The following is a 14,199-nucleotide window of genomic DNA, read 5'->3' as shown; positions in this document are numbered from 1 at the left end:
CGGAAGTGTTTAATTTGTTCCTGGCAAGACAACTGAACAAAGAACACCAACCCTGAGAAGAATTTGATTTTCATCCCGAGCTGCTGCTTAAACTTTCTCACTCCTGCTTTTCATACAAATTTATACTCATGTCAAGAACACTACTAAAGCTAGCAAGGCTAAACAAACACAAATGGATGTGGTTGCAGTTTGCCAAGATCATCATTTAAACTTTGCTATAATATTCACTTGTTGAACTTTTCCCCATCAAAGGCTTCACTTTTTTTCTTTGTTCGGAAATAGTTGATAATTAAGCCTGAAAATGTTTAATGCGTAGTTTGATTTTAGAGTTCAAGAGAATCTTGTTTGGCTTTCATTGAAGAGTTATGTGACACTCTGTCAAAAGGAAACAGTATGTTGTCCAGCATGTTGAAACCTGGCCTCACTGTTAAGGGGATTTTAGAAATGTACTTTTGTATAGCCTGAGTGGTGTGCTTTTAGTGATTTTGTGGCAGTTCTTGTGTCAGTAGGAAAAACTGGGGATGTGGATCAAAGTGAATATGGTTCTAAAGGAATAGATGATGGAAAGAACAAAGAATGAGGATGTGTAGGTTTATCATTGCAGTAGTATTATCTTTTTAATTCTCTGCAGGCAGTCAGTTGTCTCGTTTCATTTTTTATTCCTGGATAGATGTTGTGGGGTGCCTGAGTTTAGCTGAGTCCTGGCAAAGTAACAGAAGCAGCACTTTGACCAAAAACTTTGTTGTCCCCTTACTACCTTTAGAATATGGGCTCATTTTCACATTTTCAAACAAAACTGAGACAAAAAATGACAAAAAACCATATGAAGGAAATGTGCTCTGGGTACAGGAAGTCTATACTGCGTATCAAAAGACACTTATCACTCATGTAATGAGTTCACAAAATTAATCAAGAAAAAAATGTTTTTGTTGGAGGTGGCTCACCATTTTGTTTAAAAGGCTTGACATAAGTAAATTCATTATGCTGATAATCCTGTTGAAGATAAATGTTTGATTAACAAGTGGTTTACTGAGAAGGTCACAGGCTTGTAGCAAGTCAAGCTGTACATGCCACCAGGTGGAAGATTCTTTCCCATTCCTGTTTTAGAGCGTGGAGAAACGTGACTGTTCACTGGTCTCCAAGAGTGACATGCCACGCATCATCCATATGGCTCATGTCTGGTGAGAAAAATATCCACAATTTAACCGTCATATCATGAAACAAGTTAGCCATGTTTACACACGTTTTTGGAAGATGTGCATTGTTTTGCTGGAAAATGGGATTGCTAGGACTCAAATGAGCATAAGAGCACTTGAAAAATTGTCTTATTGTAGATTAGACCTTACTCTAACGCGTGGCAAAGGTGTTGTTCCCTTGAGGAATGGGACGATTTTGTTCTTGTGTTTTTGTTGTTCACCAAATTTGACAGATTAAATCCACTTTATCGTCTGTGTTCATTCAACTCTTTCACTCTCTGGGTGATTGAGTGCCAATGCAATAAAGGTGCTTGAGTGTATCAAGGTTGGTCATGAATGATCAATTAATCAATGGTATACCAAAAACCTTTGATCAATATTCAAAGTCCACATACGTCTTCAATCCATGAAGAAATAGATATTTATTTTGATGCTCATTTTATAAGATGTTCTCTCTCCTGCTGTTAATAAATGGCAGTGGTTCCTGCTAGTTAAGTTTTCTACAATCTCGTTATATATGAAATTAGTTTTAAGGTGAATCTGTGGCAACCTGGATTAATCACTATCCTATGTATTACTGTAAATAACAGATTATACTTTATTCTTGAAGCAGCAAATTTGAAGATGGTTCTTCAGCATGTATTTTCTGCTTGGAATCAATCCAGGTTTTAACACCAGTAATTCTCGGATCAAGATGCTTCACCATTAATAATATCCAAGTTCAGAGTGGGATTAAATCCTTTTTGTGCTATGCTGCAAGCGATCATGTGAAGCTGTGAAATTTGCAGACCTTGGGGAAGGTTGTATCTGCATTTTGGTTTGAAGTTATTAATGTTTTGCCTACGTTATTAGTTGTTTTTGTGATTCTAGTGTACATTTTTCTTTTCCTTAGATATGCTAAGTGTCCTCCAGATAAAGAACTGCCTCACACACAGAAAACAGTTCTTTACAGTCCTGAACACAGGCCTTGACTAATGTGGAATAAAGCCTTCTGCATGACTAATTTCCTTTCCTTTTACACTTCCCAGCCTGTAGATGTTGAGAATTCTAAACACAAGCTGTATTTGCTGGCATAGTTAATACAACAGATAACAATGTTAGGGGAAACAACAACAGTGACTAAAGCAGAACACATTATAGGAAATGGAGCAAGAAATGCATTAACAGGAGAATGCAGATGCTCTTTCAGAAGAGAACAAATACTTTAAAGAAGCTTTGTCTTGATTGCTGTCAGGCTTACCCTGGCTGCTGCTCTGTGGGGTGAGCTAGCATTGGCCTAGACTCTGCTCCTACCACCTGTCACTCAACACCAGTTGTCATGGACACCAGCTGACAGGAGACCCAAATCACCTGGAGGCAATTACCATCTCTCCTGTCCGGGTGACTCAGGGATGGTTAAGGACTGCACAGACTCCGTTATACTCTAACAGTGGCACTAGCAGTTGTCTGGGAGTTGTATGGGAAACCCACTTGCAGGACAAAAGGCGAATGAAACCCAGGGGAACTTCAGGCAGGCTGCAGTGTGGAGCGTCACGCAGGCATAAGTTCAAAGCTGCAGGCAGGATGGTGGTGGAGCACAAAAAGCAGAGAGTGCAGGTGAGCAGGGGACCTGCAGAGACGCTAGTGAGATGGAGACAAGTGAAAGCACTGGGGGGGGGCCAACTGAGAGGGATGGTCAGGCAGGTACGAAGTTGTAGCTCTTAGCTCTGGAGGTTCAGGAGTCAAGCGATCAGGTTCGAACACAGGGGGATGTAATAACCTAACAGTGATGTAACAAAGCGAGATCAGGATTTCAAAGCAACGCACAGGAGAATAGAGACTCAGAGTTCAGGCTCTATAACGGAGTCCAGAGCAGAGGCTGAGCAGTCCCTCAGTTTTCCCAATTCACTCGGAGAGGCGAGATGGTAAATGCCTCCAGGTGATCTCGGTTTCCTGTCAGTTGGCGTCCATGGCAGTCGGTGCTGACTGACAGGTAAGTGGAGCAAAGACTTGCTGCTAGGCCAATGTTAGCATGCCCCGCAGAGCAGCAGCCGGGGAGAGCCCGAAAACTCTTCATTTGTGCACAGTGTGTCTCCATGTTCATTGTGGTTTGCCAGCAGTGGTTCTCCGTTTGTGGTCTGATCCTGTTGCACTTTGGTGTGTAATTGTTCAGATACATGGGGTGCTGCTGAATAGTTTTTAAAATCTTTGAGTAATCAGTTCTGTTAACTAGGACTTTCTTCTAGGGTCTTCCTTTTTAACTGCGTTCCCTGCAGAATTTTGAAAACTTAAATGGAATGTCCTCTCAAGCAATGATCTGCAGCCCTGGCAATATGGGCTCTTGTGAGCTTCATGCTGTCCATTGCGTATGTAATTGAATTCGTTTGCTTGCCTGGATTCTTCTTTTTGATGTAGCACCTTTAACCTTGCAAGGACTGAAGCGCTTTAGGAAGATTGTCACCCCCCAAAAAACCCAAGACTATAGTGTGTTAGCTCCACTGCATTTGTAACTAATATTATTGAAAGTGTATCAAAGAAGGAGAGATTTGTTTGCAATGTCTGTGTTTTAAATTTCAAAGAAAAACTGTCAGAAGCGTGCTTCTGGAATCTACCTGTCCTCCAGCCCGCAGAGAATGAGACACCCACAGTCTTCTCTTGATTGAAATGTTGATTACTTACTTTCCCCTTTTCTTTTACCCTCTTCTAATGATGAAGTATCTCTCTGCATGGTAGCTGGTATCTAATTGAGATGTCCTTGAACAGCCAAATCCCAGCAAGAGTGAGCTCTGTCACATTTGTGAAACAAAGGGTGCTTGTCAGATGGATACATGCTGATATGGATTTGAAGGCAGTGTTCCTCCTTACGGTTTTAAAATAATTATTCATATTACAGGAGGCTGATGTGGAATGTGCCCTGCAGCGATAATGCCAAATCTATATGTATTGCTTATGAAGTGTTTTATCTATAAAGCAACATGGTGAGAAAGAAGAAAAAACACCTGGGAATGTCAGCATTCTAAAGATCTCCTTCACTGTAATAGTGTGGTTTAATGCTGTATTTCAAAATAACTTAAAACTGGCGCTGAATTGTGTCTGATTGCTTTAGTAGTGAACTGAAAATACTCTTAAATAACAAATGGTTGTTAGAATAGGCACACTCTCACTAAATAATGAAGCTGGAGTGGAGCTGAATTACAGAATGGAAAATAAAGTGTTTCATCTTGGCTGACTCCTATCCAGAACAAAGACCACTCGGACCAGTCGTTGAAACCAGTATGCTGATGAGGCTGTAGCGTATGCTTACTAAGATCCAGATCTATATGGAATCATTGCGGTCTTTACTGAGGTGTACAAGAAAATGTGATTGTGTAATGCATAAACAACTGAAGTCCTCCATCAAGCTCTCAATGAACAGTTCATTGATTGAAAGGCTCTAAAGAGTGTTGAATATTTCTTAGCACCTTAGAAGTCATATCTCAATAATAGCTGACATCAAGAAAGAGTTCCAGTATGTTCTCAAATATGCACATGCAGCCTTTGGGCCCCTGAGGAAAGTGGTGTCTGAAGATTGTGACATTATATCTCAAACCAAGATCAATTTGTTGTGATCTTTACCTTACTTTGTACAGCTGGGATTTGGACAATGTATAGAAAACATCTTAAGGTACTTGTATCTCGAGTATCATCAGCACTGTGAAAGTTCTTTTTAATAGAGGATAAGGAAAAAATCATTAGTTTCCTCTCACAATCAAACACTATGTGCATTGTGTCAGTGATCAGTGAACGTCTTTGGGCTGCCAGCTGTGTGGATGTCCAGCTGTCTTATACTATGGCGTACTATGTCGACACCAGCTCATGGAAGGCTATTGCCTAGATCCAGCTCCAGTGGAGGATGGATCCTGCTGTGAGCATCTCAACAACCTCAAAACCATAGAACAACAGCGCCAGAAGGTTAAATGGTAACATCAGAAACATTGTGTTAGGGACCAGATCATTACTCCAAGATGACCTTTTCTACTTGGGAGCACAGGCCCGAAAGGCTATTTGGCTATTCCTGGATTGACCTTCTGGGTTGTCTTCTAAACCTGCAGAAGAGGTGATTGTGAAAGACTTTCTCGACCGTGAGGAATACCAAAGGGGTGAAACTGTCACCAGTCAGTCCGCTTAACAGAACGCACCAGTGTGCCTTAGAGAACCTGAGATTTTAAATGAAAAAGGAAAGCTATCAGCAGTTAGGGAGTCATATGAAATTGAGAGACTGGATTGTGTTGGTAACTTTCCTAAGTTCAAAATCAGAAGCATGGGTTAAACAAGATATTTCCATTGCCTCTTAAGTCACTCGCACTGGTTGTCCTTTTTCTTAACTCCTCCTCACGCCTGCAGCAGCAGTACAGGGAATGTCAGGAGCTTCTTGCCCTCTATCAGCAGTACCTTTCTCAGCAGCAGGAGAAACTCCACCGCTCCCTCTCCCAGCTCAGCCACTCACAGTCCCACCAGCAGGCCAGCTGCCCCGTGTCCTTGCCACGGCCCTCTCCACAGGTTAGATCTTTGTTTCTCTTTGGTCTTGTCGTAACTTTCCTAAAGTGGAACGTTCTCCAAGAATATTTTCGTTTTCCTGATACTTTTTTTTTCTGTGTATTCTTATAGTTTTTATTTGACGCTTTGCCCTCTGTGTTAAAAATTCCCCAAGAGGCTGTGATAATTAGAACAAGTTGCTTATTGCCACTATACCCAGACTGGTGTGTCTGAAAACATCCGATTTATCTTTTGGCCTTTAGATTTTTGATACAGTTCTTTTTCCATTACATTCCTTTCTGTCACAATGAGATTATCAGTGATTAATTCCCAAACTAATTATTCAATTGAATGCCTCACCAGGCACTGAGAGAAACTGTCATACCTAGGATTGTAGGGTAAACTTGAGACCTTCCGTCTAGTTTTCATCTGGAATTGACTCGTCAAGATAGCTGTCCTGTCTAGAACAGAAATGATTAAACCTAATTAAATAGCAGGCATTGATGGCATTTCCATGCTTGAGTAGAGTTATGTTTGTGCCATTTTAAATGACCAAGCCTGGAAACAATTCATTAGCACCATTGCATTGTTTTTCAGGCTTTGGGACTCATTTACGTAGTTGGCATATTTGCCAAGTTTACTTCTCGGGAAAGCAGCAGAGATGTGTTTTCTTTATGAACTTAAATTAGATTGGACTAGAAGTTGTTTGATTTTATTTATGGGCTTTAAAGTCGACAGGTGGTTAAGTGTGCAAAGTCAAGGTTAGTGCACATTTTCTTCTTATCTGTTTTGTGATGTACCTCAATAGTAATGGCAAAGCAGTGTTCAAACTATATAATTCTTGCAAAGGGAGAATCTCTGAGACATCCATAGTGTAGTGCATCAGTGCGGTATTTTTAATGATCAGTAATGACAAATTGAGGCCATAAAATGTATACAGCTTCTACTTTGACTTTGAGATGAAGGGAAGTGTCATTTTTCTGAGGGTCGCTTGTCTTGTAGACTTGCTGGACGTGCAGCTGTGCTTGTTGCTTTGCTTTTAATTTCCTGCGTCTCTCCACTGACCAGACGCTGTCCTGTCTTGATTGCTTTGAGCTGCAGTGATTAACTGCCTGGCCGTGTCTCCGAACTCACATTAGTAGCACAGCTTGATAACATTAGAAATTTAAATGCAGCACATTCTTGTGTGAGGTGCATCAATCTCTCAATCTGCCCGGGCTGTCTGTATGTATCTGTCCCTGTCCTGTGCATTTTACTGGGTGTTGGGGGGGAGGGAGAAGCTAAATTAAGAGTGGAATTTTGGCCTTGAATGTTTGCTACTGGTGGACATAAAAATGCTAAAGCTATGAGCATTATTAATCCTGTTCCTAACAGGTTATCCAAAATTGTAGGTGTTTTTTTAGTACCCAACTTTACACACAGAAAATATCTTGACGGCTGTTTTTTATTTATTTAGAATTCCCAGTTCTTTCTTGTTTGCCCACTATTTGGAATAGGTGACTTTTTCAAGTCTTGGCCCACCTTTGAAGACATCACAGACAGTATAGCCCTGTCCTGGAGGTTCAGAGCTGATTGGAGGAGGGGTGTGTCCCCAACAGATTGCATTGCCTACCCGTAGGGGCCACTGTGACTGCGAGCCGAGAGACCGCTGGGCAACTCATCTTCCTTTCGGCGGCTCTCGGACACTTGTGCACCACTGCCTGTCGAATCCTGGTCGCGTCACCTATTGACCAGGTTAATACCTGTAATCACAGAGCTCAGTTTGGACGGGGGTGATCACCTTTACTGGTCGAAAGACTCTGGATACCCCATCACTGCCTTTATCCATTTCTCATAGAAAACATTTATTTCACATGTAGACCCACTTAGCCACTCTGCTTCATGGTAAACATGATCAGTAATTAGTCATATTTATTAAATTAATATTCCTGTGTGCAGCTTTATTTGCATTTTACCCTCAGAAATCTGAATGTTTGCAAAAACTCTTTGACATTCAGATAGTTAGACAGTATTTAGACAGTGTAATGCAGGATCAGTAGTAAAATTTATTTAGCAGAGTGTAAAATGGGCTCAGATGTGATTGTATTCAAATTAAGAATATAAGGAGGCAGGTTGTTTTTTTTGTTGTTCTGAACCAGAAATTAAAAACATGCCTTATTAAAAAGCATTTGAGCTCATCTGACTGATATAACAGCTTTGTGTCCATTTTAAATGATGCTTGTGTGAATCAGACATTTTGAAGGAAAAAATTGTAAATGGTAAAGAGGTAAAAAGAGTGGTGAGTATACCTAAATTGACTTTGAATAGCCAAAAATAGCCCTCCGATCATCAACCCAATTAGAACTCCCGGACTCACAACTGTATTCCATTGGCGCTTCTCTGCCACTCTAACACCCTTTCTATCCCTAGGACCATTAACGACAACTTCCCCATCTTACAGGGTGATCTTGCAGAAAATGCCCAGCTATCTACACTGGTAAAACAGCAAGGATACAGGGAGACTGTTTCAGGAAACGTGTCAGGGCTGCGAGGATCTTCTTACAGCCATGATCATACTGATCTCTCTGTCTGCGTCCTCACTGAGCGGTTTGAGAACTCCATTTGCAGAAGGACATCCGAAACCAAAATTATCCTGAAACTAGGAGCACATCTTCCCCTGACAGACGCCTTTCATTCTAATTCTTTCTACCTCTCTTCACCTCACGACCTCACACCACCTGAGTGCCGATACTGCTTCTCTCCATCTCCTGCCTCCTCTCAACTCCTGTCTTTAGTTCTCCCTTGCTTTGTCAACTGCAGGCTTTCCTCTCTCCCTCACACCTGAAGAAGGCTCCACAGCCGAAAAGTTGTGTCTCTTTTCTTTTCAGCATGGAATTAACTTTTACTTGTTCCTTTGCTGTCTACACATGCTGTCGTAGCTACCTACTTGATCAAGTTGACTTTGAGCCTTGTTAAAGTCATTTTTGATCTGATTTTAAGAGGTGATAGTATGTGAACTATACAGACTGTTTCAGGAATTAATATATTGCGTCCTCTTTTCGTCTTTTGATCATTCAGTATTCTGTATTACATAAGCTGTTTATATTTGTGATAAACAGGTTTCAGAAATTGAATGTTGCTTTTCAGTCACTAGTATGTACGCACTAGGTGCCTTAAATATCAGGAGTTAGTAAGGTTTGGAAATATGCCAGTCTAAGTTGTGGCCATGGGCTGGCCCTGGGCTAGCGTAACAAGAGACTTTATTCTGTCAGTTACTGACTAACTGCCTGTTAGGTCAGAGATGTAAAAACTAGAACAACACTCCTCTCGGAACCACCTCCAAGTTTCTTGTTTGCTAGGTCACAGTGCCTAGTTCTCTCTCTTACTCCTGTACTCTGCAGTGATCCCTCTCATGATCTAACCTTCTTATCTTCCCGGTGACAAATCTGACACCAAAACTTTGCTGCAGTAGATCAAATAGGTTGTAGTTCTGTATGAATTGCACTCTCTCCGTCTCATGCAGTGAAACAGCAAATGAGGAGACAAACCCTTTGATCTACAAACCTTTTGTCACTATAGGACTGAAAATGCCTGAAGTGATTGCAGCCTCCTTCTAAGTTTTATAACCCTAATTCACCAACACATACTGTACATGTTGCTCTGGGTTGTGATATGTGATATGCTGCGTGCTGATTTTTTTTTGTCAGGCTGCCTCTTGCCAGCAAGCCAGTGCACCTAACAGCCCTTCTCCTCAAGCCACTTGAGTAACTTAAAATGCATCAGTAAACTGTGCTGTAAGACGTCTTCGAGCAACATCTAAGCATTACGTTAAATCCTAAAATCAAGGTTAGGCGATTGATCACCCCAAGGCATGCGCGTACACTGACTTGGATAAATATTTGCAAATGGGTGATAGAACTTTATCGAAGCCAGTTTAAAGAACAGAGTGGGGAAAACTGTGAAACCCCAGGGTAACCCTATAGAATGCATTTCCTGTTCCCAGCAGTGCTCCCTCAGCTGTTCGCCTCATACCTGCCCTCCGCTGTACTGTAGTTGTCGTTTCCAGCTGCACGGGTGAAGGTGAGCTCGCGCGGCAGATATCGGTGCACCCTCACCTTATTTACTTGGCTGTGAACCAAGCAGGGGAGCCGAACACTCTTCTTTTGTGCTCCACTGCAGCTCATTAAAATCCGGCGTTATCCCCAGGCTGCTCTTCACAAGCCACTTCCCAGACAGGGGGAGTGCAAACCTGTCAACCCAGCGGCAGGAGCAGCAGACGCAGGGATATGCCGACGTGCAGAGTCAGGAAGCCAGCTTGCCCTCCCAGGGTTGTTTAAACACTTTAGCATGCAGGATAACAGCCACTCATTTGTCTTATTAGTCCCCAGGACACTTCAGATGGAGCAGTTGACATGCCGTCACTACTGCCTGTCTGTAATTTTACTCCCAGTCGCAATGTGTGTAGGTAGCCCTCTAAATGAGGGCAGCTTTTTCCTCTGGAGGATGGCGTTTTTAAAATTATTATTCAGCTGTGGAATGAAATTTGCTATTAAGTGAAGGCCGGAAATTCATTTCTGCCTGCTAGGGCTCCAGAGTGACTGACAGCGCTAACCTGATGTTTCATGTCAGGGGTGAACCAAACAAGCCTAGTGTCCTGTACTAGGCTCTCTTAGGCCAGTCATACATGCTTGCCTTCAATTCTATGGGCGGCACAACAGTGGGGCAGCGGCACTTCACAGTTATCAGGAATGGGGCATGGATAGCCAACCTCCTGCTGATGCTTTAGTAAACTGGCTGGTTCAGTGGCAGTCGGTGTGTTACAGTGCCGTAAGTACAATTTTTTTTTCTGTACCGCCCCTCAGACAAAGATGACGAAGCAGGAAAGCAATGTTCTTGTTCAGTAAGTTGTACATTATCTTGAAAACCCTTTTTAATGAGCCCTGTGAATATACGAGCCAGAGGACGCCAATCGGCCCATCTTTACCATTTGGTAGGATAGGATAAGAGTTTATTTGCCATACGTTCATGCACGTTGGGATTCATATTCACGCCGTTCTCTCTGGAAATGAGCGGTACAATAGACATCATACAAGAATAACCATCACGCACAACATAGCACAACAACATACAATGGGTAGTACGGAACGATAAACACACAGAGCAATAGATACGTGACAGCAGAGTGCAGAGGTGCATGCAGTTAGCTGTTAAACGCATGTGCGCTGTGAGTAGTTAATTGATCCAGGGATCTCAACCAGCCATTTAGGGAAGAAACGAGAGTATTGGCTTCGACAATACGGCTGGGCAGCTTGTTGCAGACTCCCACAACCCAGTGAACTTGTCAGCAGTGGGAGCCATCCTTCTTTTAGTCCTGTTTTGAGAACACTTTCAAACCATTAAGTTCCATTTTCAACTATCCTTGTGAATGACATGGATTCCATTGTGTCTGGTAGGTTTTAAACTTTCTTTTGATGCGATCCGAATATCGTTTATCGTGTTTTGTCTCTTATAATATCAGTACGGGGTTTCCCAGTAGACTTGTGAAATCTCGCGAATCGTATCTCATGAAACAGGTGCTTTATCTTCTGTAAACCAAGAACAAGGTTTTCATTCTTACATCTGATTTTTTTTTTGTTCAAAGTTGTTCTGGGTATTTCAATATCAATCTTAGGAAAAGGTGGTTAATCTGTATCCGAGTTTGTCTGGAAAGCTCTTCTGATGACTGTCCGTGTCAATTTGGTTTTCCCTTCTGGATTTTCAGCCCCCCTGTGATGAGCGCCGCACTCCTCCTGCTCCCGGTGTGGCTCTGGATGGGTCCTATCTTGGTTTGCGTCCTCCAGGGTGGGGGGCAGCTTGCAGGGGAGTGGAGGGGGCGAGTACCCTGGGGGCCTCCTCTGTCGCAGACCAGCACCGGTCAAGCACTAGTGGGAGGCAAGGCGATGCCCTTTACCTTCCATTTTCATCGCGGGGCCAGGAAGGGGGTGGACCAGCGGAGGAGCCCCCGGGACAGGCTTGGGGGCCGCAGACGGGGGGCAGCGTGCCTCGGCCGGGACGGCCCGCTCAGGATCAGAACTGCACCGATGGCGCCCCCAGAGGCTCGGGGTCGGCCGAGCCCCGCCTGGGGCCCTGCTCTCACCGCTGCAGGGTGGAGAAGGAAGAGGGGGGCCAGGAGAGAGCTCTGGACCGCCGCGCTACGGGCCCCGGCGAGAGCCCTTGGGACAGGAGGCGGCAGAAGCTGCTGCTGCAGAAGATGGAGCTGGAGGTGGAGAGGGAGAAGCTGCAGATACTCCTCGCCCAGCAGGAGGAGAAGCTGCTCGGCCAGCACAGACAGCTCCAGCAGTCCCGCCTGGACTACAGGAGGTGGGGGAAAACTGAGATTTCCACTTCATCACACGAATAGGGTGCAGAGAAAAAAAGGTTTTCGGAGAGTAAGCGTTTGCACAGTTACTGTGTTGTTTTCTCAGACCACCGTACTGTAACCTGGTTGTCCATCCTTCATGCAATGTTCAGGCTGTTCATTTCAAATGAATGCTCTAGCAATTTCAATTAAAGCGTCTGTCCTGTGGTGGGGGGGGAAGAGTATGAACACAAGCTAAAATATTTTTGCAAGGTTTACTTTGATTTGAATATTTCTCTAAACAAACCCTGCTGTCTTAGTGAAGAGCTGTGTGTGGATCGAGGCCTGGAGTAGGTAAGGTAGAACTTATCCATGCGATATTCCTGGGGCGCCTTTGTGTACGTTTTTGGAAATATTCAAAGGAATACATGTGAGCGATTTCTTTGGCATATTCACGTTAAATCAATCAATTTTGTGTATTTGTGCTCAATTAGATGCACTGTACTGCTGATAAAATGTCTGCGATGTACTTTGCCAGCTTGAAAGTGCTAAAGCTGCCATTCTGAGGGAGGTTTTGTAACTTCTGGAGTCACTGTGTTGCTCGCTTATGTGCGGCTTTCTTCTTGGACCCACAAAGTTCTCCGGCTGGGGCTTGAGTCTGTGACGTGATTCTAGTACTCTGGTCAGGAGATAGCTTTCTGGCTTCAGCTCTGCGGGGAGGTAGCGGAGGGAGAAATCTTCGGCACCGCGAGGGTGGTAAGGAAACATTCTGAAGGAGGAAATCTAAAGAGACTGGCTGGCTGCAAAAATGATGAGACGTTATCCAGACAAGGTCAGGGGGTGATGCAGGCATTTTCTTAGGGCTAAGGAAGTTTTCATTTATTGCGGAAAAATGACAGATGTCGAAAAAGTGTCTTTGAGTATTCAGTGCAAAACTCAAAACATTGAAGAAGTCAGTTGCTGCTGGTTATTTTTGTATTTTCAGTGTTGGATATAATTGATCTATTTAAAATTTAAATCATTTAAAATGATTGGAAAGGCAGGATTATCTTGCTCATCAGGATTATGCCCATATTCCTGAAAAGAACATAATTTGGTCACTTTTCAATCTGATTTCCAGTCGGTTCTGTATCTTATAATATCAGTATAACTCGATGCATATGATGAATGTTTTCTTGCCTCGGTTCACTTATGTGTTTTGCTGCCATGTTCGCAATCTGAAAAGGATGCAGTGTTTGTTCACTGAAATTCGTTTGCAGCAGCGAAACATATCAAATCCCACTTGGTTTATAGGCAATCTGGAAAAAAAGAGCACCTATATATGAGTGGCTCAGTCACAGATGGGCCAAGGAAGGCTATTTTTAATTGACTTGGGTTGACTGGAAATTTGAGCGGGCTGGCAGGCACAGATGGACTTGAATTGGAAACTGAAATATTTGACTCCTTGGATTGTAAGGCTAAGCCCACATGTGCTGATCAAATGACCAGCTGGTGCGGCTTGCGTGACATTCCGGGTGGCATGTTCTACTCCAGCAGCGTGAGTAAGATTGCTCGAGCATCAGTGCAGTGTGAATTATATTGAATGTGCCACTGTTCTGCTGCATTTTGAAGTGGAAATCTAATAAGTAAATTGCTTCTTAAAATGTAGAGAGCTTTGCAAAAAATATATTGGTGCTTTTAGATAATATATTTCAAGGATGTAATTGCTGTGCTACAGTACGTGCAGAATTTTAGAAAACAGTGCGTCGACAAAGTACACCGTTTAGGTTACTTTAGAAGACAATGTACCAAAACAATATATGCTGTCTGGGTCGTTAGAATTAGCCGAAAGTAACTGATAAGCTTTGAATAACAAATCTAGTGCTTCTTCTCTCGCTTTATGATGTAATCTGTTTTGTCTTGGGGAAAGGGGAAGTTTTAGAAGGGACAAAGCGCTGAGCTTTTTTACAGCGCAACGTCTTATAAAAACCCTGTACTGCTTGTAACAAATTGAGTCTTTGCGAGGTGGCAGCAGGGCTCCCAATATTGCAGTATTGAAATAAAGACCTTACTCAGGTGGGAACTCTCTCTTGTGGCTTCCTTGATAGTTAAAGTTCCGCGACAATTTGTACGAATACAAATTTGATAGCTTTGGCTGTAACTCCCTCCAGGTAATTGAAAGTTGAGGAATGGGAGGGAAGAGTGTACTTGGAT

At 43.0% G+C, this 14,199-nt stretch overlaps 1 protein-coding gene across 5 annotated transcripts in view; it reads left to right on the top strand.

Moving 5' to 3' along the window:
* Positions 1–14,199, top strand: part of kiaa1328 (KIAA1328 ortholog) — a 47,756-nt gene that overhangs the window by 10,035 nt on the left and 23,522 nt on the right. For 4 of the 5 annotated variants that reach the window (XM_015363618.2, XM_015363636.2, XM_015363628.2 and 1 more), the window contains exons 6-7: positions 5,551–5,714; positions 11,431–12,029. In XM_015363618.2, the coding sequence (XP_015219104.2) occupies positions 5,551–5,714; positions 11,431–12,029 (763 nt within the window). The remainder of the gene's footprint in view (positions 1–5,550; positions 5,715–11,430; positions 12,030–14,199) is intronic. The other variant, XM_069187444.1, reaches the window with a different exon arrangement.

The sequence above is a fragment of the Lepisosteus oculatus genome, chromosome 3 (assembly GCF_040954835.1).
Source record: "Lepisosteus oculatus isolate fLepOcu1 chromosome 3, fLepOcu1.hap2, whole genome shotgun sequence".
Classification (NCBI taxonomy): Eukaryota; Metazoa; Chordata; class Actinopteri; order Semionotiformes; family Lepisosteidae; genus Lepisosteus; species Lepisosteus oculatus.
Note: the sequence above shows the minus strand (reverse complement) of the source record. Positions and strands in the feature narration are given on the sequence as shown.